The sequence below is a fragment of the Sturnus vulgaris genome, chromosome 8 (genome assembly GCF_052056855.1).
Source record: "Sturnus vulgaris isolate bStuVul1 chromosome 8, bStuVul1.hap1, whole genome shotgun sequence".
NCBI classification, from domain to species: Eukaryota; Metazoa; Chordata; class Aves; order Passeriformes; family Sturnidae; genus Sturnus; species Sturnus vulgaris.
The window spans coordinates 3,154,728-3,179,683 of NC_142250.1; the positions used below are offsets into that span (position 1 = coordinate 3,154,728).

General features: G+C 51.2%; 2 protein-coding genes across 10 annotated transcripts in view; both read left to right on the forward strand.

Moving 5' to 3' along the window:
* The window catches only part of MICU1 (mitochondrial calcium uptake 1), an 84,764-nt gene extending 80,798 nt beyond the window's left edge, over positions 1 to 3,966 (forward strand). For 8 of the 9 annotated variants that reach the window (XM_088168572.1, XM_014882265.2, XM_088168571.1 and 5 more), the window contains 2 exons: positions 1,321 to 1,410; positions 3,225 to 3,966. In XM_088168572.1, coding sequence (XP_088024698.1) covers positions 1,321 to 1,410; positions 3,225 to 3,388 — 254 coding nt within the window. In that variant the 3' untranslated portion in view covers positions 3,389 to 3,966. The remainder of the gene's footprint in view (positions 1 to 1,320; positions 1,411 to 3,224) is intronic. The other variant, XM_014882262.2, reaches the window with a different exon arrangement.
* A 1,290-nt stretch (positions 3,967 to 5,256) lies between these two features.
* DNAJB12 (DnaJ heat shock protein family (Hsp40) member B12) lies at positions 5,257 to 22,232 on the forward strand. The gene is made up of 8 exons (XM_014882266.2): positions 5,257 to 5,417; positions 9,330 to 9,504; positions 10,396 to 10,541; positions 13,321 to 13,506; positions 14,849 to 14,928; positions 15,549 to 15,658; positions 18,284 to 18,456; positions 19,273 to 22,232. The coding sequence occupies exons 1-8, from the start codon at positions 5,285 to 5,287 to the stop codon at positions 19,389 to 19,391; spliced, it is 1,122 nt and encodes a 373-aa protein (XP_014737752.1). The 5' UTR covers positions 5,257 to 5,284; the 3' UTR covers positions 19,392 to 22,232.
* Positions 22,233 to 24,956: the final 2,724 nt, after the last annotated feature.

Consider the following 24,956-nt stretch of genomic DNA (forward strand, 5'->3'; position numbering starts at 1 on the left):
GCTTGGAGTGACATTGGAGCAGCCTGGGATAGGGGAAGGTGTCCTGCTCATGGCGGGGGGTGGCACTGGATCAGCTCTGAAGCCCCTTCCAACCCAAACCATTCTGGAATTCTGTGATGTAGGAAATCAATCTAACTTTTTTTTTACATGTCAGTCTACAGCTATAGAGTACCTAGGGCACCAGGAGGGGAGGATGGCATCAAGGTGCAGCACCTTGAGAGAAGTTTTACATTTGCAAAAAATTAAATTAAATTTGGTCTTGCTGTTTGAGGAAATACATAGTAATCACTGCTGACTGGAGCTACATCACTCATGGAGAACAGAAATTTCACTCAAAAAGAATAATTTTAAAAAATCCAGGGTTCTGCTGTAGGTTATATATATTTCACATAGATACAATGTGTCATTTCAATTTTCTCCTGTGTTATTTAGTAAAAGGAGAGGGGTTTTGGGGAAAAGGACCTGATGGTGGCTGTGAATTCCTCTCAGAAAACCCCAGATTTCACTGAGGGGAACAGAAACGGGGTGGAAGGAACCAATAATGTGAACATTAATGAAAAAAAAATCCCCATAGAAATATTTTATGCAGTTTGTAATTAATCCAGTTACGGTATATATTGGATTATTATTTTTTCCTTTCTGGCACACTTAACTCTCCAAAATTCCTGAAGGACTAGTGGTGCAGAAACCCATAAGGATGCTGTGGAGGAAAGCAGAGGCTGTTCGTGGTTTCAGCCTTTTTGTGATGCACCACATCCCTCTTTTCCCTTGCTCCACAGCTAAACATTGATCCAGTTGCTGTGGATGGCATTTTCTTGGGTCAGGCTTTGTAGGGAAGCAATTTAACTTTAAATACCTTCACACCAGCCTAATGAGGGGGCTTTTTTCTTCCCATTTGTGCAGCAAAATCAGCTGCCTAACCCTGCCAGATTGATAGCTCTATGGATTGCCCTTTTCTAAAGGTGGGCATAAAACTCCTGCTTGCTTCTCTGCTGTCAGAGAAAAGAGAAATAATTCCTTAAAACTCTTATTTTATTGCAAGGTTAATCTGGTCTGCTCCCTGCATGAGGGTGGGTGGGTTCATTCTGCAATTACTGGGTTGCAACAGGAAAAGCAGTTTTTGGAATTCCCAGCCTGCTGGGATAGTTGCTTGATTGAGTATCATCCTTGGAAGGAGCAGAAGGAGCTGCCTTGTTGATCAAGCTTATTCCAGGCCTCTCTGAAGACACAAATGCCATTTTCCACAGAGGAGCAGGAGTCTCCTGCTGCAGCTGGCACATCCTGAGCCCCGTGTGACCCTGTGCCCTCCCTCTGTTGCAGTGACCATGCAGCAAGTGGCCAGGACAGTGGCCAAGGTGGAGCTCTCAGACCACGTGTGTGACGTGGTGTTCGCGCTCTTCGACTGCGACGGTGAGTGAGTGCCCCAGCCTCAGCCAGGCTGGGAGAGAGTCAACCCAGGGCAAGAAATCCAGGGGAAAAGGGCTCTTCTTGCCAGGCTCTTGATGCCTTGGGTTTTAGCTTATATTAGCTTTTATATTTTTCAGGATCTCTGAAATTTCATATTAGGTGTTAGTAAGTTCTCTTCACAGGGTAGTTAGACAAAACAATTCTTTTTCTAGCTAATACCTCGATCTCTAACTGATACCCAAAAAGCAGAAACAATGGTGAGGGAAAGGGGATAAGCCAGCAGGCTGAGACTCCATAGCCTGGGGCTGTGGTTGTATAATTGACCCCAATATGGAGATGAACCAAAACTTAGAAAAGTGTAAAAACTCATGACCGGGATCCAGCTTGGATTTGATTTGGGTGTAGCCCCGTCCAGGCTCTTGCACTGCCCAAAGTGGATCCTTTCAATAAATACCAATTTTATTCCTTTTGCTCTGTCTAATCTCAGTTCCAGCTCAGCCTTTCCAGGCAACACTCTTTGTTCATGGATCTGTGGTGATCCCCCTGCCCTTTTGGGAAGGGTATCCGAGGGTTCCCACCCTGTGAGATATGGATCTGGGAGCACGGATGGGAGGGTTTGGTGTGTGACTTTGCTCCTTTTTTCCCCCCCACAGAACTCCAGTTTGTTTAACAAAATGAACTCTTGTGCTCCAATGTTGGAAACGAGCCAGTCTGGGGCTTTATCTCCATAGTCCTAGACAAATGTCAGCTTAATTTTAATTAATAGCAGCTCTGTGCCCTGCTGGGAAGCTGGTGGCTTTGCAGAGGATATGAGTGCCCTGGCATAGTTGTTGCCACACTGAAGCACTCCTGGCTTGATTTAACGGGAGTTACTGGAGTCTTTGCCAGGTGACAGCAACTCCAACTTGGAAAGAAAGAAATTCTGCATTTGCCCAAACCTGCCAAACCAAAATCAGAGTCCTGGCTGGCACCCTGCTTCTCCAGCACAGTCACCAGCATCTGGCAGCTCCAAGTGGCAGCACTGGTGCATAAGTATGAACATTAAAAAATGTATTTAATTGTTTTATTCCTTGTTGTCCCTCTTGGTTTCAGCCCCACCTGCTCCTTTGTGCCTTTCTAAGGTCACATCTCCTGTTTTATTTTCCTCTGTGCTTCAGTACCACTGTTCTAATACAATCTTCACGCCAGATGATCAGGCTGGAGATTAGAGTGAGCTGAAGTGTATCCACATATTCCGTTTGCCTTCCCTCAGAGGAGAATCTCTTAAATATTGATAGCAAATCTTTGGGGGGGAAAGACTCTGGTTGCCAGAGGAGTCCCCCAGGGAAGAAACCAAGTAGAAAAGCAGGCACAGACCTCTTTTTATTACTATTATTTTGTTGTTTTCACTCCATCAGTGTTTACAGACATTAAAAATCTGCAGTACTGGGGGGAAATTTGCTGATAGTTTGCTGGAATGTTGCTGCCCAGTGGCTGCACTCTGCATAACCTCATTCATCAGATCAACAAATCTTCCCTTCTATTCCATTAGAAAAATTTGTGCACCCATTATTTCCTAAATCACTTAAAGCAGTGTTTCCTGGGAGGACACAGACATTTGGTTTGCATTTGCTTTTCTGCTTCCTACAAGCATCCATAGGGTTGAGATTTAAACTCTGTGGCTCGGGAACCTTCGGTCAGAAGGATATTTTGGGAGGTGGGAGCCAAATGTGGTCTCAGTTTCTGCAGCAAAGGACATTCATGGCTGCTGCCCTTTAAAATGATCATTTCAAGGAGGTTGGTGGTGGGTCTGTGATTATTTTTCCTCTTTGTTGCAGGGAACGGGGAGCTGAGCAACAAGGAGTTTGTTGCCATCATGAAGCAGCGCCTGATGCGAGGCCTGGAGAAGCCCAAGGACATGGGATTCACACGGCTCATGAGGGCCATGTGGAAGTGTGCCCAGGAGACAGCGTGGGACTTCACAGCTCCCAAGCAGCAGTAGTAGCTGGGAAGAAGTCCCCCCCATTCCCTGGATCAGCCCTGGCACAGCAGGGTGGCACCAGGCTCTGAAGAGCCCAGGCTGGCTGAAACAGGAGGGGTTTGTCAGTCCAAGTTAGAAATTCACGCCTGTATTTGCCTGCTGCTGGCTCCTTAATATTCCTCTCTCTCAGAACAAGGAAAGGACTTTTACTGCCACCACCTCCACGGCGTGATGTGCCCTGCTCCAGAGCTGGACCCCAAATCACCTTTATTTAATGTTATGAAAAAATGGCATGGAGGTTATTTTGATTCTCAGACTGCTCCTCAGAAAAGCCAGGCAATTCCTGGATTTCCTGAATCCCAGACCAGGATTTCAGCCAGCCAAAAGCTCTGTGCTGCACCTGCTGCAGAAAGGCAGCTAAAAGTGGGGCAACTGGCTCTCCTGCCCTTCCTGCCTTGCACAAGCATCCTGCTGCAGGAGCTCCCTAATTGATTTCCTAAATGGAGAGCCCTCTCTGTGGGGAATTGTACTGGGAAGGGGCTGACAGGCGTTGTTTGCTGTCCTCTGTAAAATACCATGTAAAGATGTTGCTCACAGCAGCCTGGCTCTGTCTCTGCATTGCTCCACATCCTCCCCCAAGGCTGGGCTGAGGCACTGAAGATAAGGTGTTTTGGAAGGGGGTAGGGAAGGAACCCCGTGACTTTCCAGAGCTGGAAAGACAAAGGGGATAAATCACTCCTGGAATACTTTCCTTCCCCAGCACAGGAAGGACATGGAACTGCTGGAGAGAGCCCAGAGAAAGCCACCAAGATGATCAGAGGGATGGAGCAGCTATGCCGTGAGGAAAGGCTAGGACAGCTAGGATTGTTCAGCCTGGAGAGAAACTCCAGGGTGACCTCATTGTGGCCTTCCAGTGCCTGAAGGAGATGACAAGAAACATGGAGAGGGAATATTGACAGGAGCCTGAAGTGCCAGGACAAGGGGAAATAGTTTCTTACTGCCAGAGGGCAGGGTTAGATGAGATATTAGGAAGAAATCCTTCCCTGTGATGGTGGGGAGGCCCTGGCACAGGGTGCCCAGAGAAGCTGTGGCTCCCCTGGATCCCTGGAAGTGTCCAAGGCCAGGTTGGATGGGGCTTGGAGCAACCTGGGATAGTGGAAGGTCTCTTCCCATCCAAACCATTTTGGAATTCCGTGGTTCATACAGGGATATTGATCCTGATCAGTGCAGCTACAGTGATGTTCCTCTGCTCCCTCATTTCCCAGCCAGAGCCTGCTCCTTTGGGGTGGTTTGGGTGTGGGTCCCTGTGCTGGCACACACGTCACACCCCACAGACCAAGGTGGGAGTGCGGCTTTGGCCCTTCCTGCCTGCAGCTGTTCTTCCCTCCCTCCTGCCTGTTCCCCACGGCCAGCCTCCAGGGATGTGTCACCCGTCTCTGAATTCTCTCCTTTGGAATAAAGGTTGTTACCGCTATCCATGGCGCGACTGAATGCGAAACAATGTGAAACAGCCCCGAGCAGCCTCATCCCTCTTCAGCGTCTCCTTCTACCCGGCCCTGGCACAGTCCCCGCAGCCAGGACCTGTTCCAAAGGCAGGAAACTCGATGAGGAGGAGGACTCTAATGGGAGAGAATTCCCTTAAGGGTTAATCCTTCCCTTCCGAATCCCCTCCGAGAGCAGGATCTGGGGGTGCCCTTTGCCAACCCCTCCCCCTGTTGGGGTGCCGGCTGAGGCCACCCAAGGCTCGCCTCCCCGGGGAATCCCTGTCTCTCCCCATAAAATCCCGCTCCCTCCCTGCGCCTTCTCGCTTCCCCAAAAATCCTCCTCCGGCCCCGCCCGGTTGAGGGCAGGGCTCTGTGACGTCATCGATCCGCGCCCGGCCCCGCCTCTCCGCCCCCCCGCCCGGCCGCCGCCGCCATGGAGTCGAACCGGGACGAGGCGGAGCGGTGCATTAGTATTGCGCTGGCCGCCGCCAAGGCCAACCAGCCCGACAAGGCCCGCCGCTTCCTGGAGAAGGCGCAGCGCTTGTACCCCTCGCAGCGGGTCCGCGGTGAGCGCCGGGCCGGGGGCGCGGCGGGAGGCCCGGGGGAGCGCGGCCTGCGCGGCCGCCGCCGGGCCTGACCTCTCACCCTCACCGCGCCTGCGCAGTGCGCGCGGGGCACGCCGGGAAAGCGAGTTCCTCTGGAGTCCCGGGGGTGTCCTGGGGTCTCGGATTGCGGTACCGGCCGGGACTGGGTCTCTCCTGAGGCCGGGTACCGATGAGCTGGGACCGGGTACCGCCGGCTCTGTCCCTAGCGGGGGCCCCCAGTGAGGAAGGGGCTGGGAAGGGAAGGGAAGGGGGACCGGCTCCGCGCTGCTGTGGGACCCCTGAGCCGCGGTCACAACACGCGCTGCTGGTGGAGCAGCGCTGAGGGGAGGGAAGGAGCTTGGCAAGGCGTGTGAGAAGTTCTCGGGGGGCTGCGAAAAGCCCTTCTCCTCCTTTCCTATTTCTCTTCTCCTTTTCCTATTGCACTCCTTCTCCTATTCCTCTTCTTCTTCTCCTCCTTATATTCCGGTTTTCCTATTCCTCCTCTTCCTCTCCTATTCCTTTCCTCCTGTTTCTGTCTCTCCTTCTGTTCCTTTCCTCCTCCTCCCGTTCCTCTCCTCTTCCTGTTTTCCTCCTCCTCTTATTCCTGTTCCTCTCCTCCTCCCATTCCTCCCCTCCCTCTCCTATTCCTCTCCTCCCTGTTCCTGCATTCCCCCTCGTATTCCTTCTCCTCCTAATTCTCCTCATCTCTTCCTCTTATTCGTCCTCTTCTCCTCATCCGTTCTCCTTTCCTCCTCCCATTCCTCCTCCTCTCCTCTTCCTGTTCCTCCTGTTCTCATCGTATTCCTCCTCTCCCTCTCCTGTTCCTCCTCCAGCAGTTGCCCACTGCTTGCAGACAGCCAGGCCGTGGCTGAGCTCACACTCTCACATGCGTAACAAAATAATCCTCCTCGAAGACTTTCTGCCAGATTTATGTTCGTTTTCATAATTTCCTGAAAGCTTTAATTCATATGGGAAGTGGTTTGTGAAAGCAGCCAAACACAGTTCTTTCCCTGCATGTTCTTACATTGCGGAATATTATGCAAAGGGCTGTAGATTTAATTTTTTTGTTTGTTTTGTTTGTTTTCACCTCATCTGAGTTTGGATTCTTTGGCTGAGCTTTGCAGCTTGTTTGTCCCAAGGCTTCCTGTAATCCTCTTTTTGGTTGCACCAGGCCTCTTCCCGCTGCCTCAAAGTGGGTGTGGTGTGGTTTTCCTCTCCTCCCTTTCCTCCAGAATTTATACTTTGGTGAAATTGCTGGGTAGAAAAAGTGACGTTTGGAAGAAAGCAGAGGCCGGGGGGGCAGCAGGGCGGGTTAATGTTAAACACAACGTGCTAATTTGTGGCAAGTTTCTCATGCAAGGACCCTTTGCTCGATGTCCTGCTGGATCTGGAGTTGAGAAATGCTGCCAGAGATCCCACGGTGGTCACTGAGTCTCTGAGGAGCTCCTGGGAAATCTCTTTCCCAGGAGTTACTCGGGGTTTGGCAACACTCAGCGACGTGGCCCTTGCGCAGGCGATGCTGCAAACTCTGACCCTGGCTGGGCTTTTCGGGATCAGGGAAGGGTTTTGCAAGGGAGTTGCAGCAAAAATCTCATGTGTCAGGGCACGTTGGCAGAGGCACAGTCACACACTGGTCACCTTTAAGTGGGAGTTGGGGAAAATGTATAAGAAGTTGGGCAGATGTTGGCTAATAAGGGAGGAAAAGTGCTCCATGGCACATGCTGGGGAGGAACTGAGTTGGCAGAACTGAAACTTAATTCTGCACTCTCTGCTCCAGGAAGTCCTGAATTCCTGCTGTGCTGGGGCTGCATGGAGGATGCAAAAAGGGACAGGTTTGGGGCACTAGAAAAAAATGGGACTGACCTGTGGATTTCTGTGGTTGGATTTGGGAAATGCACTTTGGGCAGCAGGGGAGGTGGGAGATTCTGCCCCTCTGCCTCTGTGCTCAGGTGAGATCCTACCTGCAGAGCTGGCCCAGCACAGGAGGGGCCTGGAGCTGCTGGAGAGAGCCCAGAGGAGGCCACCAAGTTGCTGAGGGGACTGGAGCACCTTCCCTCTGGAGCCAGGCTGGGAGAGCTGGGGCTGCTCAACCTGGAGAAAAGAAGGTTGTGTGGAGACCTCACAGCCCCTTCTAGGATCTGAAGAGGCTACAAGAAACTTTGAGAGGGATTTCATCAGGAACTGGAGTGGCAGGACAAAGGGAATGGCTTCCCACTGCCAAAGGACAGGGTTAGATGGGATATTGGGAAGGAATTGTTCCCTGGAAGGGTGGAGAGGCCCTGGCACAGGGTGCCCAGAGAAGCTGTGGCTGCCCCTGGATCCCTGGAAGTGTCCAAGGCCAGGTTGGATGGGGCTTGGAGCAGCCTGGGATAGTGGAAGGTGTCCCTGCTCATGGCAGGGGATGAAGCTGGATGGGCTTTGAGATCTCTTCCAACCCAAACCAATCTGGGATCAAAATCTCCTGGTACACTGTAGGGAACTAAGCCCAAAGCAGCAGGAAGGGGGGTAGGTGGGGGAACAGCCTCGTGAGGTGAAATTTGAAATCACCTGGCAGATCACTCCAGGTTTGGAACGAGCAAAATCGAAGACTGTAATTCAGTGAACACTGATACATTGGGAATATGAGGGAGGGAAAAATTTATTTTCTTAGAATGAATTATTTTTGAATTCGTGAAGCCCCCAAGCCCCAAAAGTTCATCCAGTGAGTTACTGCTCCTTAGCCCACTGTCCTTTTCATCCCTCATCCTGTATTGGCTTTTGGATTAGCAAGTGGATTTTTCTGCCCCCTCCAAGTGCTGGGGCCAGATAGGATATCTTGGCTCATCTCTTGGCCTGCAAGTGTTGTTTGCACTCGCCTAAAGAAGGTGATAACCCCCATAGTGCAAGGTCTGTGGTGTGCAATCCATGGGAGGAGGTGGAACGTCCTTCCCAGTTCTAGGGTCTGGATGAAGGACTGCAGGCTCAGGATACTGGGGCCTGTGTAAATATCTTTGGCTGGGTTTCACTGTAGCATGTGTGGCTGTTCTTTTTAATGGGGATGAAGAAATCAGTCTGATGCTTGGTTTAAAAAGCAGTTTTAAAAGGTGCCATGTATCTTCCAGGGAAATGCATGATGGAAAGATGCTTGGAGCCTCCCTCCATTATTTCACCTGGGTGGTTAGGCCAGGCCTGGATGTTTGTCCCCTCTTGGCTGGAGAGGGTGGAAGACAGTGCCTGAGCCTTGCAAGGAGGAAAAGAAAAGGGAAGGTGGATTTATACCCAGCAGTAACTGAGAGGGAAGATGATTTCACAGCTGCTCCGGATCCGTAGGTAGCGGCTGGAGAACAAAGCGCCCGTGTGACTCGTGTGAAGAGCTGGCAGCCAGCAGTGCTGCAGCTCTGTCCCCGAAAGGGGAGTGTCCCCGTGGGATTGGCAGCCCACAGAGTTATTTTCTGAGCTCTCTAAGGATATGGAATTGTCACATCGCTTCCCCAGCACTGTAGGCTCTCAAAGGCAGGAGATAAAGAAGAGTAATACACTTTAGAACGGGCTAGAGGACAAATTTGGACATGCTTAGCTGTCAAGGAGAGATGGAAAGGAAAAAAGGACAGGGATGCATTGCTTTGCTGATCTGCTGTGGCTCCTGGGCTGTCTGCCTGGGTGGTCCTGGGGTCTTTATGGAGGTTGTGTGTGTTGGGAGAAGCAGAATATCTTCAGGAGTAGCCCTCACACCTGGGTGAGAAGCAGCAGGAGCTGAAAGATTGCATGGGAGGAAAGGCGAGGGTCTTCATGGGGAAGGATGAGAGGGTCTTGGGAAGGTGGCAGAGATGAAGAGGAGTCTCTTCATGGGAGAGCTGGAAAGGCAGGTTGAGCTTGGTGCTTTCTTCTCTATGTGTTTTTTTTCTCTCGTTTCAGTTCTGCTTGAATCACTCAACAAGAATGAGCAGCCGGCCAATGGCCAGTCCCAATCCAAGGAGTCCACAAACCCTCAGTTCAGGAAAATGAGTGGAGACTTCCCATCAGCCAACGGAGAAGCTGGGGGGGAGGCCCCCAAGGGCTACACTCAGGACCAGCTGGATGCAGTGAAGAGGTTTGTGCACAGCTCTCAGGGGCATTTGTTTGACTTTATCCCATGGTACCCGTGTGCTTTTCATAGTATTTTAAAGATTTCAGCTTTGAACCATATGGAATAGTGTTAAGAACATGCCCAGGGGGATTTATAGCTCCAGCAGCCCTGGTAGGCAGCTGGGTTGGGTCTGCTCATTTTCCAAACCCTGTTTCAAGCTTCCCTTTATTCCTTTCTCCCATTTGCCCATCCTGGAAGCTGAAGGACTGAACTGCAGGTGCAGTCACTTGGTAAACTTTAAGGTTATGGGCATGGCCTGAATTGTGCAAGAACCTCTCCAAGGAGCTGGCAGAAACGTTTGTTATGTCATCCACTTCTCCAAAAACCCAGCATGCTGGATTCTGTCTCATCATGTGATGAGCAGAAGCCTCGCCTGGGCTGAGTATGCCCAGGAAGAACTGGGCTGCACACTCTGGGCTGCTCCCTCCTTCCTTCTCTGGAATTCAGCTGATGCAAGTTTTAGATCTGGGAATTAGCTGAGGAGAGAGTGATGGGGGGGGAAAGGCCAATATCCTTCAGGTGCTGTAGTCCTTCCCAAACAGCCTCCAACACGTGAACGTGATGAATGTGAAGTTTATTTGCCAATCACATTCCTGTGTGGGTCTGAGGAGAGGCCCTTCCACCTCCACTGGCCCGACTTGTTCTGTGCTGGTCCTGCCAGCACAGCCAGAGTGAGTTGGTGAAAACAACTGGGTCACCCTCTGAGGAGCAGGGGCTGAGTAATCCAGAGATCCCTGAGCAACATCCATCAAAACTGTGCTGCCTGGAAAGTCTCACAGCTGACAAGCATTCGAGACAAGGAGGTCTTCACTCCTGGAACTCAGTGTCCCTGTTTGCTCCCCTCTCCCCTGGCAGGGTAAAGCAGTGCAAAGATTACTATGAAATTCTGGGAGTCAACAGAGAAGCTTCTGATGAGGATCTGAAAAAGGCCTACAGGAAACTGGCCCTGAAGTTCCACCCGGACAAGAACCACGCACCGGGGGCCACGGAGGCATTCAAAGGTAAAGCCAGCTCCAGATTTGTGGTTTGCCCCCAACTCTCACTGAGCTGGGCTTGTGAAAACCCTCAAAAACAACCCCATGAGTCAGGCAGAGTGAAATAAAGCTGCTCTTTGTGAAGTTGCCTCCATTCAGAGCTGGTCGTGTCATGACCAAAGTATGAGCTTAAAAAAATAAACACGGGTTGGCACGGGTAGGATTCACCTCTGTTGGCTGGGTAAGGAGAAGCCTTCCTTCTCCCAGCAACTCTTCCCTGTGTGTTGCTCCAACCTCCTGCCTCGCTGCTCAGGAGGGAATTCTGTCAGGATTAACCCAGTTAACTTGTGCAGCACCAGACGGTTTCACAAATCCTTCAGGAGAAACATCCTAGGAACGACCCGACCATTCGTGGATGGAAACCCCAAGTGGAAGTTTCTAGAGTGAAACTGCAGCAGCCATACAAGTGAGCCCAGCCAGAACTCAGAAAAGGAGCTCTAGTTCTGCTGCAAAGAGCCCAGTTCTCAGAGCCTCTTTATAAATACAGCAGGGATGTTTCCTGGGTAATAAGAGACCTTAAAATTGGAGTGATTTTCCAAGAGAGATACTATTGCTTGGAACATATAATCCCATTTTCCCCTACAAGCTGTGGAAGTTTGATTATTATCATTAAGCTAAACACAGAGCTCCTTGGTTGCAGTCATACAGCACTGGTTTGGAAGCCATTTAAATAGTCTGATTCTGGCCTCTTTTTAGAAAGAAATTCTTTACTCAAGCCCTGGCACAGGCTGCCCAGAGAAGCTGTGGCTGCCCTATCCCTGGAAGTTTTCTAGGCCAGGTTGGACAGGACGTGGAGCAACCTGGGAAATTGAAATGTCTATGGCAGGAGGTGGAATGAGAGGGTCTTTAAGGCACCTTCCACCCCAAAGCTGCCTGATTTGGGGAGTGAAGTGCATGAGACCTTTGCTGGAGCAGGGAGCAGGGCTGGCCTGGTGTGAGTTACAGTATTGAGATGAGCTCCTCACAGACGCAAATTCAGCAGTAAAAGTCTTAGGTAAGGTTTGTTCAAGCCTTTTAAGACTTCAGTCCTTCCCTGATAAGTGTTAGCAAAGAGTGGCTGACCCCCAGCTACTTGGGAGGGCCTGTGCTGGTGTGGGGGGCAGATGAAAGGACATCTGCACACAGGTATCAGCTCTGCCTGTGCAGAGCTGCTGCTCCACAGCTCATCCTTGGATCTCTCAGTGGCCAAAGGCAGGTTTCCTCACCTGTAATCTTGAATAATGATGTTTGCCCAAGGCTTTGGCAGGAGTTACGTGCCAGAAGTGGAGCGTTAAGCAAAGTGCCCTTTATCCCCCACTGCGGGTTATCTCCTGCAGGCCTTGCCTCCATGGCTTCCTGTCCTTCAGCCCCTGAGATGAGCTGAAGTCCACCTGTGTGGTTCCAGAGGGTGAAGGGAGAAACGTGCCCTGCTGTGAGGATATGAGTTAATTTTTCCTTATGTTGATGTATTAGCTGGAGTCTTGGCATTCGCCTTCCCTGTGACGGCTGATAAGGTGCTGCGTCTTGTGCTGAGCCCGTGTCTCAGTTTACAGTTCCAGCTGGCTGCAGGCTGTCTCGTGGCAGTTCTGCATCACTACCTGTCTGCTCTTGGAAAAAGCCTTGAGCCTGGCTACGTGGAGCTAAAATCCTGCTTCGGAATGAGGCATTTCTTGGGCTTTGTCAGCACAAAATCAGTGAACAAACCCTGAACCGCTCTGTTGTTTTTGCTTCTCTTGTTCTTTCCAGCTGTGTGGTTGATAGACTCTGAGTCAGTCCTTGTCCACTAGCTTCCCCGCCTGGCTCTAGAAATGTTTGCTCTGGGTGCACTAATTATAACCAAGAAGGAGAAGGAGTTTATTGACATTACATCCTCTGCCCTCCAAATCTCCACTCCAGGAAGAAACCATACACCTCCATTTTTCCATGGGGAAAACGTTGAATCTTAGAGCTGATCTCCTCCAAAAGGGCACCTTATCCCCCTTCTCTCACTTTTCCATCCCTTCTACCCCTGACTTTTAGACACCAGGCAGCCACTGCCATGGGCATTTTGGGTCCTTGTGACGCAGGGAGGCCTGGGGTGGGTTGGTACAGAGGGCAGTGGGAAGCTGGAATGTGTGGAGAGGTGAGTGCAGAAATAGGAGGGTGGCAGGCAGACATTCTGGGGAAAGGGCTCAAACTCCTGATGCTGGAAGGAGGGGGACACAGAGACCTGGCAGGGGTTTAGTTCCAGTACATTTCCAGCCTCACAGGCACTGGTTAACAGTCCTTGTAATTATGCACCTTGCATGTGGCATCTGGAAGTACTGAAACTCATAGCTGATGGATGCAACTTCTGGCTAATGTTTCCTTAGCAGCTTTTATGGAAAGTTTTAAAGTCTCTTTCAGGGATTTAGCCCGTATTTAAATTCTTTGCAGTTCTAGTTTTAGACTTTGACATTCAATTCCCTTAATGCCACTTTTGAATAAAATTTGTCAACTAAAATTTTATTTCCCTACGCAGCTGCCTACAGCTGAAGGGTTTCTCTGAGGACATGCACCAAATCCTTATCGGTCATATCATAACTTCTTCATTTGAATTAATTAAGGAATTCTTTGCTGAGCGTGGTTTCCTCTTGTCTGGATTTGCCTGAGACGCGTGCCAGGTACCTGGTGATAAAACCAAAGCTGAGGCTCTTGGTTTGTAGGACGAGAAAGGCAAATCCTGGCAGTTTGCGGGGCTGCAGGTGGGAGAAAGGAGCTGATTGCTTCCTCGTTTTCCATGTCACAGCCATCGGGAACGCGTACGCCGTGCTGAGCAACCCGGAGAAGAGGAAGCAGTACGACCAGTTTGGAGACGAGAAACTCAACCCCACCCGCCACGGGCACAGCCACGCCGACTTCCACCGCGGCTTCGAGGCCGACATCTCCCCCGAGGACCTCTTCAACATGTTCTTTGGGGGTGGCTTTCCCTCTAGTAAGCACCTTAAACCTTCATTTCTTGTGGGGGATGCCTCATCCTTTTGGCGTTGGGACGGTGCCTTGGGGTTTATTGGGCTGTGCAAGGCTTGGTGAGGGGGAGTTCAGCTTCACCTCCAGTTTCTTAAATGGTTCATCTTTGGAGAACTCAGCGACCATCAGAGCTGCCAGCCAGCCTCGGGTGTTTGTTTGCATGCTGGCAGTGTCAGCTGCTGTTAGATTGGGTTGAATGCTAGAACAAAAAGTGGTTTGTTTTAAGTGTCGTTGTGAAAATAATCCTGGTTTAAGGAAGGCTTTTCTGCCTGGTGGTTTTGGAATTTAAATCTTATCAGAACAAACTCTGGTAACACCTGGGCCTTGTTCTTCATCTCTGCCTGCTCTGCCATGCAGCTGAAACAGGTTCTCCGAGATCAGTGGCCGCTTCCTTCTCTCCCCTGTGTCCCATGATAAAAAAGGAAAATAACATTTCTACAGCATAATTTAGACCTTTTGAATTGAAAGATAAATCCTGTCTGTCCAGAGTGCTGATCATGGCCTGGGGAGCAGGAAAGAATCTGTTCCTTTATTTGCTCCAAGGACAGATTCCATGTCAGGAGAAGGGTATTTTGGAAGATTCCTTTGCATTTGTTCCAGTCATATCTGACTGGAAATGGGAACAGGGCTTTTTGACCTCTGTGGACCAACTTGGAAAAAAAAATTTGGTTTCAGTTAAGAAATTTCACTCTGGTAGCTCTTTCCTGTCTGCAGTCTAAGCACTAGCACCCCAACACCAGTGACTCAAAGGCATCTGGAAGCCTTTTGCAGCATTTGTGCTCTGCCTGGCAGAGAGGCCAAGCTACTCCTTGCAAAGACAGCATGTTGCTATTTTCGCTCAGTCTCTTTTTCCCTTTCCTCCAGTCCCAAGAGAACTGAGGGCTGCTCTCTCAGCCCAGATCCCTTTGCAGCTGTAGCTTTGACGTTTAAAACAAGACCTGGAAGAGCTTTGTTTGCAGGGTGGGAAAGACATCAGAATTCTGTTTGTAACTGTTTTTCATCTAGTCCATCAGAAGGGAGAAGCTCTGTGCAAGGTGTTCCCTCTCTGTATCTGGCCCTGCTTTGGGCAGGAGGTTGAAACCTCCTGAGGTCACTTCCAGGCTGAGTTTTCGTATGATCGTGCAAAATCCTAAAGCATTGTAATCTCTGTGCCCACTCTGCACTCAAACCACCTTAGGAATACTCCTGTTTCAGCTGGTGACATGGATCATGGCCACCTTTTGTGGTCCCTCCCTGGCCGGCCAGCAGCACCTTCCACACTGTAACTTTGGTGTAAGAATTTCCTTCCTTTTTTTTTTTCCCTTCAGGTAATGTTCACGTGTACAGCAATGGCAGGATGAGATACACCTACCACCAGAGGCAGGACAGGCGGGAGCACCAGGGGGACGTAAGTGAGAAATACACTGGGATCTGGGAGGCTGGAGGTTCTCCCAGCACATCACTGGGAGCTGGTTCCTGTGGCTGGCTTGTGAAACAGTCCTGCTTGTTGCCACCCCCTCAGACAGAAAGCTGGAGTCAGAGTTAGAGCTGTCGTCTGGGCAGAACCAATTTTATTGTAAAAAAGCAAACAAGAGCTTCCTGAGTATTTTTTTCTCAAGCTTTAAGGTGGAACTGAAGGGAGCTCAGGAGGTGAGGGAGAGGGGGAATTGCCTTCATCCATCTAGCACTGAAAAGGGGAAAAGGCCATCCATAAAACCAGTCCTGCTCACTAGCTGGCTCTAGAAAAACAAACTGTGGGCATGAGGCTTTTGGAATTCCCTCCCAAGGCTCCCCCTGGCAGTCTCCTCTGCCTGTTGTCACATCCTGAGAAGGGCCAGGGGGGTTGGACCTTCAGAGTCACACTGTCCTGTGGGCTGCTGGGCTCCCCCCAGCTATTTTGGGTTACTCCCTGTGAAAAGCAGGAGAGAGGAGGTTGTGTTAGAGCACTGGGAGAGAGGGAGAGGGATGCCATGGGATCCCTGTCCAGCTGTATGGGTGGCACTCCACTGTGTGTTTCTGTTCCCTCAGGGTGGCCTGGGGCTGTTTGTCCAGCTGATGCCCATCCTCATCCTGATCATCGTGTCTGCTCTCAGCCAGATGATGGTGTCCAGCCCACCCTACAGTTTGAGCCCCAGGCTGTTAGTACCCATTCCTCTAAAACCAACCTACATGGGGAGGGGGTGGGCTCGGGGGGGCTGTGGTGGGACAGGGATCTTGCCTTCCTTCCTCCTGGCTTTCTTTGTCTTTTCTGCTTTATCTCCTGACCCCATTGCTCCTGCTGCCAGTGAAGTCTTTGTGGTTCTCAAGCAGGTGTGAGATCCAAGATGCGGGGAAAGTTGGAGGGTGCTCACTCGTGGTCAGGGACCTTCTGCAGTCCATACTCACAGCTGTGTCTGTCATGGGAAGGGACAGACAAAATGGTTTGGGGAGGCTGTGGGCCAGCACCAAAATCCCGTATGGAACAAACTGAGGTGTAGAGTTCGAGTGTGAAAAACAAAAGCCATGTTCTCCATGAAAGCCGTAGTACAATGCAGTAGAGGAAGATGATAAGGAATAAAAGACACTCCCAGAGAAATCCCCTGATTCTGAGCTCTCATCTTGCCAGGAAATAGCTTTGGCCAGACATTGAGGATGCGAAAGTGGAACTGCTCTGTTCTAGATCCTGTGGAAATGCCCTGATCTGCTCCCTCTGGTGACTAATGGAATGTGTCCTTATTCTTAGTCACTTTGCAGAGCTAACAAAGAGTGGGAAAACAGGCTTGATTTCTGTCCGCTTGCATCATTCTTGGCAAAAGCCTAATACATGTTCAGTGTGAGTTCCTTATGTGCACTTAGAGAGGGCAGCCTGAGGTTCCTGCCTGTTTTCACAGGTAGCAATGTTTGCCCTTTATCATAGAATCCCAGAAGGCTTTGGATGGGAAGAGACCTTAAAATTATCTTGTTCCACCCCCCTGCCATGGCCATGGATACGTCCCACTAGACCAGGTTGCTCCAAGCCTCATCTAACCTGGCCTTGAACAATCCCAGGGGAGGGGCTTGATGTTAAATGCTATAAAACCCAGCTTAGCTTTCAGATTCAGAGTAAAGACTGTGACATTGGTGCTTGGGACCAAAAGATGAGGTTTTTCTGAGAGAGTGAAGGGTGTTGAGCTGTGATTTCCACAGCTGGTATTAGCATTGTAAAACCAAGCATTTTACACATACACCAGTTTGGTTTGTACTGGCGACGAGTGTGTGGGGTGAGAAGACATTGAAGGGAGGGCAGCATTTAAGTGAGCAGGGATTTGCTTCCAGCCTTGGAAGGCTGCCAGAGGAAGCCATCCCTGAGCCCCAGATGTTCCTCTGCTGCCCCATTCCCTGTTCCCTGTGCTGTCCCTGTCTCTGCATGCTCAGGTAGCAGCAAGCAACCCGATTTCCAAGCCTGGATTTGCACAAGGGTGGCAAATGAGCTCATGCAGTCAGTCCTCCCACAGGCTTCCCGAGCAGCCAGGGTGTTGGAGCTGGAGTGAGGCGGTGCGGTACCGGCAGGAGGAGCTGCTGGATCACCGAGTGCCAGCTCCTCTGCCGACAGTGAAGGGAAGGCTGTGCCTGAGCTCAGCCAGCAGGGCAACAGAAGCTTTGAACCAGGAGGTTTAAATGCCACATCTCCATAGTGAAGCTGTCACTGGGGAGGGCAGAGTCCTAAAGAACCACTGTTACCTTTGTAAATCTCTTCCAAAAGGGATCTTCCTGCTGGAAGAGCTGTCTGTCTGGCTGTTACTGTTCAGTAACACCTCATGGAATTGGCCTGACATAATTGCATGTCTGACTGCAGGTGACAGGTTTCGTGTGCCCTGATTTTCGTGCCTCACACCCCAGTGTGCTGCTGCAGCCCTGCCATTCCCAGTCCTCCTCCTGTGAGGCCATACTCTGCAGTCATCTTTATCCAAGTGAAGATTTGGGAGAGCTTAGGGCTCTGTCTTGACAGGGAAAATAGTGAGCTTGGCTTTTTCCAGGCTGCACTTCTGCCTTGAGAAATCCCAGCAGAGCTCTGTGCTCCTGTTCAGTCCATTCTGTTCCCAGCACTGGGCCTTGGTGAAATGTGCAGGAGTCTTGGGATCTCACGTGTAAACTCTGATAACAGACTGAAGGGTGAGCTGGATGAGTTAATGTTTATACCTGGCTTAAGAATCAGGCTGGCTTTCAATGCAGCAGCAGCTGGTATTTATTATGGGGAGCTTTGGGCATGTGTCCAGGTCGAGCTGTTCCTGGCAAATCCAGCATTTGGGCCCAGCTCCTGTGTTACAGCTCACACACACACCCTAGGGAGGATCTCTACGTTTGCTGGGGTGTCAGGGGAAGCAAGAGCAGGGCTTTGTCTGAAATGCAAATCCACAGGGCCAGGGGAGGAAGAGATTTCCTTCTGGAAAGTGCTTTCTGTGCTGGTTAATGCAGGCCAGGGCATGGAGCAGGTCCCGTTTTGTGAACGGAAGAAATCACAGATTTAATAATTTAATGAAAAGTCCAGGAAACATTTTATTTTAAATGGGTTTAGGCCCTGGGCAATGTGTTTTGGAGTTATGTCTTTATTCAGAGTTCTGCCCACCTTGCTGGAGTCCTGGCAGCTTCTTTTTCCCTGTGCTGGTGAAATGCTGCTCCCTTCCAACCCTCCAAGCCAGTGGCTGGTTAGGGGTGAGGGATTTGGAATCACATCACCTGAGCTGGGGGCTTTGCTGTGCCCTTCAGACGTGTCCTACACTGATGTGCTCTTGTCCCTGCACCAGGTCTGTGGGTCACACACACAGGAGGGTCACAGAGCACTTGAAAGTCCCCTACTACGTGTCCGAGAGCTTTGCCGAGGAATACACGGGCACGAACCTGAAGAACGTTGAGCGGAGCGTGGAGGACGACTACATAGCAAACCTTCGGAATAACTGCTGGAGAGAGAAGCAGCAGAGTGAGTACTGAGGGGTCATGAGCTGCTCCATGGGGTGGCTTTGAAAAGCTCTTTGACTGAGGACTAAGTCGTGCTAAAGTTACACTTTAACACGGTGCCAGCGCATTTCCTGTGTTGTTGGCTTTGTTTTTTTCAGTCTATGACTTCATGACAGGCCCAGTATGTGGAGGTTTTTTTGTTTTGTTTTGCTTTTTAATGCTGCTGCAGAACTGGTCAGACGAGAGCTGTGCCCCAGAGATTCCCCTGCCATGTCAGCAGGATACCTCTGATTTCCAGTGCAGGGGGAGCATAGAACCTCTGGGATCTCTGTGTAATATTTCAGTTGGTCTGGGACGGTGTTGCCAAGTCTGCTGCCCTTGGTATCATGCGTCCCACATCCCACCCCTGCTCCCAGGGCTGTGGGGGCTGCCCTGGCAGATGATCCAGCCAGACATCCTGGCAGCAGAGGGTGGTGGGGGCAGCGAGTCCAGGGGCAACCCGTGTGCTCTGGCTGCTGTGATGGTCACGGCTATGGGGTAGGATTTCAGCATTGGAATGCTGGAGGGGCTGTGATCCCTGGGCAGTGCCCTGCTGGGGTAGCCTTTGTGTGGGCTGCCCATGCACCTCGTGGGACCGGAGACGGGTTCCCTTGGCTTTTCCCGGGATGGATGAGCTGTCAGCAGCTCTTACGCCCATCCTGTCTGAAGGGCGGGGGGCATTTCCTCCTCCTTTGCTTCACATTGGGCAGCTGGAGGTGCCTCCTGTTCCCAGCAGGGCCTGGCCCCGGCGGAGTCTTTTCCAGAGGGCATTCCTGACGTTGGGCTTTTCCCTTTGCAGAGGAAGGCTTGTTGTACCGGGCACGCTACTTCGGGGACACGGATCTGTACCAGCGGGCGCAGAAGATGGGCACCCCCAGCTGTAGCAGACTGTCAGACGTCCAGGCCTCCCTGCACTGATAGTCCCAGCCCAAGTACGAGCAGGGAACCCATAGTGCTTTGATCACTGAGATCCCTGATTGAGACACAGCCCTCCAGGAGTCTCCTCGGGGTGCACACGTGCTGGCCTCCCCTCCGACGAGCGCTCCCTCGTTAATCAGGAATTGATTTGGTTTCGTTTGCATGTCGGCACCCTCGGCTCTCTCCAGGCTCCCTGTTTTCTCTGGCCTCTAGGAACAGGGCAGAATCCCTTGCTGGGGTTGGAAGTTTTTTACAGGCCCTACATTTTAATGAACCCTTGGTTTTTGGTTGCTTTGTTGCCTGTTTTACTGGGGAAGCCGTTTTCCCTGGCACGTGAAGCGACACGGTGACAGGGAATGGAGTCCCACCCAACAGATGTTCCTTGTCCCCCCTCCCCTGGCCTTCCCATTCAAGGAGAACAAAGCAAATGTTCCCAGCAGGTTGTAGAAGTAACTTACTGGGTTAAACTGGCAGTCAAAGTAAAAGCAGCTGGTGGGGGGTGGTCTGGAAGATTTGGGGGTTGGAGAGCCCGGATAACGCTTGTGAGACCGGATGTGCTGGGAGAACTGCATCAAAAGAATGAAAAAAAATTGCCACAGGGTTTAGAGTCCTTTTTCTGCATAAATTTTTGGGCTGATTTCGCCTATCAGCTACTGCTGGGCTGGCTGTGAAATGTGCAGATCCTACTACTCAAAAATTATCTGAGCACAGGATTTCTGTGGAAAAACCCCTGGATGAAGTTTGTCCCAGGTGTTGTGTGGACACCGTTCCAGCTCACAGGGACTCCTTGAGGATTGAGCTGCTTGATTTGCAGTTTTGGGCAATCTGAAAGTTTGGTCTTTAAAGCGAATCCTCCGAGTATTTATTTTTTTTGGTTTTGGATCCGTTCTTATCTTGATCAGCCCACTCTCTCATTTGGATGACTACGCCTCTTCTGGTGTTAATTACCTGCTTTTCTTTAATTCCTTCCCTGCACCCGCGGTCTGGAAAGAGCCTGGAAAAGCTGCTGCCTGTGCTGTGGGGTGGGGAAGGAAAGGGGAGTCACCGATTGTCCGGAGGCTGACACCGCTGCCGCTTTTGTTCCCAGAGCATCAAAATGCCTGAAGACTTTTGGGAAAGTGCACTGAGCCGAGGTGACAGACTTTGCTATTTAAAAAGAATCAAACCTTATCTCAAAAATGGAATTGGAGAATTAGCAACGCACAACTGCCCCTCTTTCTTCTCTCTACCCCTCTCTGAAGACTGCAGGCAGTGCTTGGGACAGGAAATCCAGCTCTCAGTCTTCCTCCCCCCACTTCCAGGATCCCATAAGGATCCCACAGCCTCTGGAACAGACACCCAGAGTGTAAAATAACCCAAACTAACTGTAGAAGCCGTGAAGCAGAAGGAGACCCTTCACTGCTGCCAATGGAGAGAGAAGTGGGACAATTTGTTTATAAAAGAAGACACTAAAGAGAAAGAAAAGAAAATATAATCTATTTAGCATTAATTTATAGCTGTATATATGTTATACTTTTAAACTATGCAGGGGTTGGATGATTAAATTATTTTGGTTTCTGCCCATTTTGGGGAGCAGGGCAGCAGGAAGCCTCTTCCCAGGGTGTCTCTTTCCTGCCTGGAAAACAAGAATCCCTTTGCAGTTGCTGTGCTTTGCTCACAGGGAGGACGTTCTGCAGACGGGGACGTCCATACACCTGCTCTTGGGGTTTTGATAAAACCAAATCCCAAACGTGCAGGGGGTCCCAGAGAACAAGGGGAGGCTGTGGCATGGATTTGCAGCGTTGGCAGAAGCCGTGGGGTCAGCAGAAGCGCTCGGGATGGGAAGGATTGTCCTGGATGGATTTTGCTCGTCAGTCTTTGGTTTGAATTTGTGCACGTAACTCCTTTTTCTGCCGAGTCTGCTGGAATTCTGCCTGGTAATCAGGGCTTTCCATCAGCCTGGCCCTTTGTTGGGAGGTTTTGTGTGTGTCCCACACTCGGGGTCCTCAGCCATCCACCAGGTGCAGCCTGGTCCTGGCCTTCACACCCTGCCTCGTGTTTCCTGGAGGACACCTGGAAAATGCCACAAATCCACGAGGAACAAAGCATTCTGCTGGGGGAGATCAGGGGCTGTCTGATCTGCCCTCTGCCCTCCCTCACCACAGGCAGGACTGGTGTGAGGCTGCTCCAGGTGAGGAGCCATCTCTTGGAAGCAAATCCAGCATGAGCAGAGCCACCTCCCGTGGAATAAACTGGATTTTTTTCTTTTTTTTCTTTTTTTCTTTTTTGCTGCTCTGCAGCTCATTTGTGTCTAAAGACATTTCCAGTGAAAATCATCCCCTGGCATGGTCGGGGGGTGAAGTGGGAGCACAGCAGCTCCCGGGTGGGCTGGCAGAAGTGGTTTCATCCCGTTGTCCTTAGGAATCCGTCCGCTCTGTCTTGGCTGTTTATTTATTTTGTGAAATCCCAGCCTCCTGTTGGCTGCAAGCCCTGTTATCCCACAGCCACCATGGCTTGGACCTGATTTTAAGGGGTTTTATCTTTTTTTTTTTTTTTTTTTTTAATGGTTCCTCCACCTTCTGAAGAAATGGGGTGGAAGTTGAGGATTGGAAATGGAGCTCGATAGAGGCATAGGGATGATGGGGACGGGGTTAAACCAAAATCCTGCTCCCAGAAGGAGCTGGATGTGTTGCCCAATGGCATTCCCTGCCCGCCAAAGCCTTTGGGTTGTTTTTCCTGGTAATACCCACGGATCATAAGGAGGGAGAATGGATCCCAGTGGATGCTCACAGAGGCTGTATCTCTCGATTTAGAGTTAATTCTACAATTGTACATCTATAAATAAATGTTTATAACGTGAAAGGCTCCGGCTGGGTTGGTGTCCTGTGGATCCCTGCTCCAGCCAGCTCTGGGTTTGCAGCTCCTCGGCAGTGGGTGGAATTTGGGGTGTTTGCCATCCCAGTGGCTGAGAGCTCTGGCCCTGCAGGGGCTGCCCTGAGGTGGCAGAGGAGGGACAGGGAGAGGATGGAGAGGACGTGGTGCCCCTGTGAGTCCTGGCAAGGTGACAGCAAACACCCAGCAGGACTCTTTTGCTTCAGACCCCTTCCCCTGGGATTTCCCAGTTCTTCCTCCCATCCCATTAGCCCCCACATCCTCTGGCTGAGCTCTTTTGGAGATGCCTTATTCTCATCCTAGGATGCCACCGGCCTGGCAGCATTATCCTGGCAGTGGCAGGTGCCCTTTGTACAGGATGCCCATCAGGTGGGCAGCAAGGCTGGGGCTGCCTTTGTTCCAGGCAGAGGCAGTGCCTTGGGAGCACTTCCTGCTGGCAGCAGCTTGGCTGCTGGCCTCAAAGCCTCGGGGATGGATTTGGGATGGGTCTCCTTTCCTCACATCCCCCTCCCTGGAGCAGGACGAGGCCGGGGCAGGCTGAACCCCTCTGGCACCTCCCTCTTCCTCCTCAGGCCCATGCACCGAAGTGCTGGAAGCTTTGGGTGGGAATTCCCCCCTTTTTTCCCCTTTTCTCAGAGGGCAAGAGTGGGAATTTCTGCCCTTTCCCTTTTTTCTTTCCTCTCAGAGGCCAAGGGTCACGTCCCTGCCATTTCCCCTCTGGCAGTGAGTCAGCTCTGCCAGCACATCCACAGCCCAGGTTTTGGGGTGGCTTTGCTGCATTTCGGGTCATTCCCAGCCTGGAGCAATGGGAGACAGTCTTGAATTTCAGGGTGTGCTGGTCCCTGCCCACTCACCAAAGGTGTGGGAGGTTTGAGCTGCCCATTAGCTCATTAGCCCAAGCTTTTAATTGGAGCGGCTGCCAAAGGCAGGGAGGGATCAAAGGAAGGCAGGTGCTCCAGGAACATCCTCCTCTGGCAGGTGAGGAGCCAAGGGGACCCCTCTTCCCCCCATCATTTTTGGTAGCAAAAACAGGAGGGTTTAGTGTTATCCTGGGATTTTAATCCTCATTTGCCTTATTGCTGCTGATGCCCCCAAAAATCTCTCTTTGCTGGCACCTGGGATCCCTGGGCTGATGCTGGTGCCACAAATAGCCCCACTGGCTCTTCCCACGTCCCAAAATATCCCTTTGCCTAACCCCCTGTCCTGGGAGACATTTGATCCAGCCTCGCTGAAACTTCTGCACCTTCCAGGGAGCTGCCAAACCCCCGGGACCTTGAGACTCCCCAAAATTTCTCATGGAAAGGACATTTTGCTATAAATAAAAGCAAAGTTTCATCTTCATAGCTGGGGCTGTTCCAGGGGCACGTGGTCCCACGTGGAAGGTTTTGCTGGGCACCCCCAGGACAGAGGCTGTGCCATCTCTCTGCTTGGCTTTTGGGAATGTTCGGTGGGGTTTTCTTTTTGCTTTCTTGGTGTGACAATTTTAAAAAAATGGGATGGGGAGCCCCTCGGCTTCTCTGAGAGTGGCTGGTGGGGGACAAACAGGGGTCACGGGAGCAGGGCCACCCCCTTGGGAGCTCAGTATTTAAAAATCCACATATTTCTTGAGCTATAAATACCACTGCCAGACTCAGGATGCCTCAGCAGGTCTGGCAGCACAGCCCCAGCTGAGCTGGTGGTAGCAGCACTGCCACCCTGGCCAAGAAATGTGGGTTTTGGAGTTCCCTTTCCACCCCTCTCAGTGTCTCAGGGGGTGGGTTTGGGCTGGATGACCCCACAGGGGATGCCCCTCACGTGAAGGGGGGATGCTCTAGCATGTGGTCCTTTGAGAAATGCTCCAGACCCCAAAATTTTAGGGAAAATTCCCTCTCTTTGCAGGACGTAAAGGTAAAGGACGTGTGTAAAGGTGCATTTCCAGCACTGTTGCCCTGACTACTCCTAGGAGATATTTACACCAATGAGCAATCTCTGCTCCCACCACTCCAGTTATGGGTCATTCGTGTCAAAAGCAAAGTTTTCATGGTGAAACTTCCCATCAAAGTCTGTCTTTGTCTGTCCATAATGATATAGTTTGTCCACAAGGGTATTAAAAAAAAAAATAAAAATCAACTAACCCAAGGCTGAGCCAGAACAAGCTTACATGTGAATGGAAATGGCTTTTCAGGCTGGTTTTATCTCCCCACACCTTCCATAGGCTTCTCGTTTGCCAAGCAGCTTAATTATCCTTGAGTGAAAGCCTCTTCCCCGAGGCCTCTAATTGCAGGTTTGGGTAATTGGCCTCGGTGTTGCCGAGTGTGTTTGGAGCTGGGGTGTGCTCCCCCCCGGCAGGTGTGACCCTCCTCCTCGGTTTTAGAGCCCGTTCTGCTGGGTTTCTGCCCAAATTCCCTGCCGTGGCTGCCAGGGAAGGAGCAGCATCCCCTCGCTGGGTGTTGGAGTGCTCCTGGCTGGGCACAAATAAGCCCAGGGCTGGCTCAGGGACCTGACTCAGCCCCCCTGAGTCACAGCCCCGTGTATGACTCCCATTAGGAGTGGGCGCAGCGGGATTCCCTGCCATCCCCAAAGCATCCAGCTCCCACCGCAGGGGCTGTCCTGCCAGGGAAAGGCATCCCGAGGGTGCCAGCAGAGAATTTCAGACCAGTGGTTGCATCATCCCTCCGCCCCTCCCGCCCCGAGCAGAGGTGACAACAGGGAGAC